Raw genomic sequence first — 5,000 nt, forward strand, 5'->3', positions numbered from 1 at the left:
CCCAGGCTGAGTTCCGCGGTTTCTCGCTGTCTCGCCGACCCCACACCAGTGAGCCAGCTCAGTGTCCCGCTCCTCGCAGCAGCGAGCCTCGCAACGTCCCGCCGAGTGTGTGTGTGAGGAAGTCCGCGGATTGGTCCAAACGTAACGGCTCCGCGGACGTTACGTTACGTCACTATACCCGAAATACGTCACTATACCCAAGAAGTAAACAATGGAAAAAGAGAAATCCCCAACGAGGCGTTCTGGGGCAGCATAGACAGGTCTTCTCTGTGTTAGAGTTTTACTCGCTACAGGGTGTACTTTGAGGGTTTGTGACTTTGCAGACCGTTTACATGCAGAAGCTTCATAACACAAGGGGACGGGTAATAACCGGGAAAGCATGACATGGGACCTTTAAGTGAATTCAGGCTTTTCATAATAAAAGCCTTTTTTAAACAAATCCTGGTTGACTTTGTTGGTTGATTTAAGTCAGGCTTTTCAAAATAAGAGTTGATTGTGTATTGTTGATGTTAACAGTAATGGTTCTTCCTGTTTCTGCAGAGCCCCTCGCCCCCCCCAGCCCTACAGGTGAGGGAGAAGGGGGGGCGCTCCTCCAGCTGTTATCGGGGGGGCCCGGCCCGCTGCCCTCCCCCCGCTGTCTCACCCACAGCCTGAGATTCAACTCTGACCCCGAGGCAGCGCCCTCCCCCCCCTGCAGCCAGCAGTACATGTGAGTACCTGTCTTTAAGCAAACAACAAAATAAGTTACCATAGCTATGCGGATGACACACAAATTTACGTAACAATTTCACCAGGAGATTATGCTCCAATTCAAACACTGAGTAAGTGCATTGAACAAATCAATGACTGGATGTGTCAGAACTTTCTCCAATTAAACAAAGATAAAACTGAGGTAATGGTTTTTGGAGCCAAGGCAGAACGTATAAAAGTTAGCGCTGAGCTTCAGTCTGCAATGTTCAAAACAACAGATACAGCCAGAAATCTAGGTGTAGTCATGGACTCTGACCTGAGTTTCAACAGTCACATTAAAACAGTTACTAAATCAGCCTACTATCACCTAAAGAACATATCTAGGATTAAAAGACTAATGTCACAGCAGGATCTGGAAAAACTAGTCCATGCTTTTATCTTCAGTAGACTCGACTACTGCAATGGTGTCTTTACAGGTCTCACTAACACATCTATTAGAAAGCTGCAGCTGATTCAGAACGCCGCTGCTCGAGTCCTCACTAACACTAAGAAAGTGGATCACATCACTCCTGTTCTGAAGTCTTTACACTGGCTTCCTGTGTGTCAAAGAATAGATTTCAAAATATTGTTGCTGGTTTATAAAGCTTTGAATGGTTTAGGCCCAAAATACATGTCTGACCTACTGCTAAATGATGAACCATCCAGAACCCTCAGGTCTTCAGGGACTGGTCAGCTTTCTGTCCCCAGAGTCAGAACTAAACATGGAGAAGCAGCGTTCAGTTATTATGCTCCAAATATCTGGATCAAACTCCCAGAAACCTGCAGGTCCGCTGCAACTCTTACTACTTTTAAATCCAGGCTGAAGACTTTTCTTTTTGCCGCTGCTTTTAATTGAACTATTCACATCTTAAACTGCACTGTAACTTTTAACTTTTATCCATGTATTTTTTCTTTTAATGTTTATTTTATTATCTTTCCTTTTTAATGACTGATTTTAAATGCCATTTTTAAAATGTCTTCCATTTTTGTAAAGCACTTTGAATGACCTTGTGTTGAAAGGTGCTATATAAATAAACTTGCCTTGCCTTGCCTTGCCTTGCCTTAAGAAGCTCTTGTTGTGAAAAACATGTCCGCCTCTGTCTGTATGTCTGATTTTAAGAAGCTCTTATTGTGAAAAACCTGTCTGTCTGTCTCTCAGTCTCACCTGTCTGTCTCTCTCTCTGTATGTCTGATTTCAAGAAGCTCTTATTTTGAAAAACCTGTCTGTCTCTCCGTCTCAACTGTCTGTCTGATTATAAGAAGCTCTTATTGTGAAAAACCTGTCTTTACCTTTCTGTCTCTCACCTTTCTGTCTCTCACCTGTCTGTCTCTCTGTACCTGTCTGTCTCTCTTTTTGTTTACCTGTCTGTCTCTCTCTCACCTGTCTGTCACTCTGTTTACCTGTCTGTCTCTCTGTTTACCTGTCTGTCTCTCTGTTTACCTGTCTGTCTCTCTGTTTACCTGTCTCTCTGTTTACCTGTCTGTCTCTCTGTTTACCTGTCTGTCTCTCTGTTTACCTGTCTGTCTCTCTGTTTACCTGTCTGTCTCTCTGTTTACCTGTCTGTCTCTCTGTTTACCTGTCTGTCTCTCTGTTTACCTGTCTGTCTCTCTGTTTACCTGTCTGTCTCTCTCTCACCTGTCTGTCACTCTGTTTACCTGTCTGTCTCTCTGTTTACCTGTCTGTCTCTCTGTTTACCTGTCTGTCTCTCTGTTTACCTGTCTGTCTCTCTGTTTACCTGTCTGTCTCTCTCTCACCTGTCTGTCTCTCTGTTTACCTGTCTGTCTCTCTGTTTACCTGTCTGTCTCTCTCTCACCTGTCTGTCACTCTGTTTACCTGTCTGTCTCTCTGTTTACCTGTCTGTCTCTCTGTTTACCTGTCTGTCTCTCTGTTTACCTGTCTGTCTCTCTCTCACCTGTCTGTCTCTCTGTTTACCTGTCTGTCTCTCTCTCACCTGTCTGTCTCTCTGTTTACCTGTCTGTCTCTCACCTGTCTGTCTCTGTCTACCTGTCTGTCTCTCACCTGTCTGTCTCTGTCTACCTGTCTGTCTCTCACCTGTCCGTCTCTGTCTACCTGTCTGTCTCTCACCTGTCTGTCTCTCTGTCTACCTGTCTGTGTGCAGGTGTCGGGCTCTGGACCGGGTCGATGTCTCGGAGGACCCCGGCTCGCCCTCCGTCTCGTTTCTCACGCGGCAGATTCAGGCCCTGAAGAAGAAAGTCCGTCGCTTCGAGGACCAGTTCGAGCAGGACATGAAGTACAAGGTGGACACTGCTGTTCATTTGATACATCAATTAACAAAATACATCCATTAACCAATGAATACGCTGGATTTAGTCTGCTGTGTTGGGATAATCCAAGACGGGCTTTTCAAAATAAGAAACTAATCCTGTTTGTCTTTGTGATGTTTATAGAAGACAGGCTTTTCAAAATAAGAGCGTCTTAAAAACTAGTAATCGTTCAATTTGTCACGTAAACTCAAGTTGGTATTTTCAAAATAAGAGCTACTTATTAACAGCTCTATGAAACAAATGGAGTCCTGAATCAGGGTTAGGGTTATTCAAGGCAGGCTTTTCAAAATAAGAGCTACTTAATACGAGCTTAATGACAGTGGGATGTCAGTATTTTGACGTGATGAGATCATTTATTTTCAAAAATAAAAGCGTTCACCCAGAGTTTCACTTCCTGTTTGGGTTTCAGCCGACACACAACGATAAATACTCGAACCCCGAGATGATCCGAGTGATGGGGGAGCTGGCCACGGCTCGCAAGCGACTGAAAGGTAAGACAACAGATCAGAGACGTAGGAGACGTGAGCTCAGAGTCAAACAGTCCAGACTATCAAACACCTGAGCTCTGTGAAGTGCCTCGATAAACATGCATCTGTTTGTCATCTTGCTATCTACTTATTTATCTAAATACTTATCACCGCAATAAACCGTATTTAATTTAGTCTTAATGTACATTATTTAATTTCATATTCTGTTCTTGTAGATATCATATTCTATTTACATGTATAGAGACTTCTTGTACTATTTTAGTTTTTTATTATATATGTTGCATCGTTGGAGCTCAGAAGAGTTTCCAACATTTCCCATTGGGATCAATAAAGTACTTCTTTATTATTTAGAAGTACACACATCCTTTACTCACGTAGAAGTACACACATCCTTTACTCACGTAGAAGTACACACATCCTTTACTCACGTAGAAGTACACACATCCTTTACTCACGTAGAAGTACACACATCCTTTACTCAGGTAGAAGTACACACATCCTTTACTCACGTAGAAGTACACACATCCTTTACTCACGTAGAAGTACACACATCCTTTACTCACGTAGAAGTACACACATCCTTTACTCAGGTAGAAGTACACACATCCTTTACTCACGTAGAAGTACACACATCCTTTACTCAAGTAGAAGTACACACATCCTTTACTCACGTAGAAGTACACATATCCTTTACTCAGGTAGAAGTACACACATCCTTTACTCACGTAGAAGTACACACATCCTTTACTCAAGTAGAAGTACACACATCCTTTACTCACGTAGAAGTACACACATCCTTTACTCACGTAGAAGTACACACATCCTTTACTCACGTAGAAGTACACACATCCTTTACTCAAGTAGAAGTACACACATCCTGTACTCAAGTAGAAGTACAGATACTCGTGTTTAAAGATACTCTGGTGAAAGTAGAAGTACTGACTAAACTTCTTTACTCAAGTCAAAGTAAAGAACTTTGAAATGTACTTCAGTAAAAAGTACCCATAACTAGCAGCTGTTTTAAAGAGTACCTGACCTCCCTTTATATTAATAGAACAATAATGTCATTGTTAGCTAATGAATGTTTCCATGCTGAACAACGGCAACATGACAACGTTTCCATTGGTCCCTCTTCTTTAGAGAAGACCAGGAAATGATGGATACACGGATCGTGTTCAAATCAATAGGCACGCAATTGTTTGTTTGTTTGTAGCCTTTATTTATCCAGGTTAAAAATCCCATTGAGATCAACGATCTCTTTTTCAAAGGAGACCTGCGGTACATTGAGTTACACATATAAAAACAAACAGAAAACAAAAGGACATCACAACATAATTACAGGGGTATACATTAGCAACCTATTCACAGTGACAGGTATCCAATAACATTTCATCCAGCCGTGCTTTAAAACGATGCAAGGGAATCAAAATGCTGAGTTTCAATGTGTTTTGCATGGTGTTCCAAGCTACAGGAGCAGCGCACATAAAAGCTTTAGTA

At 42.3% G+C, this 5,000-nt stretch overlaps 1 protein-coding gene across 1 annotated transcript in view; it reads left to right on the plus strand.

Annotated features, from left to right (window-relative positions):
* The window catches only part of LOC117469446 (protein FAM13A-like), a 19,085-nt gene that overhangs the window by 2,210 nt on the left and 11,875 nt on the right, over positions 1–5,000 (plus strand). Inside the window, exons 3-5 of the mRNA XM_034113857.1 lie at positions 541–709; positions 2,850–2,988; positions 3,425–3,506. Coding sequence (XP_033969748.1) covers positions 541–709; positions 2,850–2,988; positions 3,425–3,506 — 390 coding nt within the window. The remainder of the gene's footprint in view (positions 1–540; positions 710–2,849; positions 2,989–3,424; positions 3,507–5,000) is intronic.

This window comes from Trematomus bernacchii, unplaced genomic scaffold (assembly GCF_902827165.1).
Source record: "Trematomus bernacchii unplaced genomic scaffold, fTreBer1.1, whole genome shotgun sequence".
NCBI classification, from domain to species: Eukaryota; Metazoa; Chordata; class Actinopteri; order Perciformes; family Nototheniidae; genus Trematomus; species Trematomus bernacchii.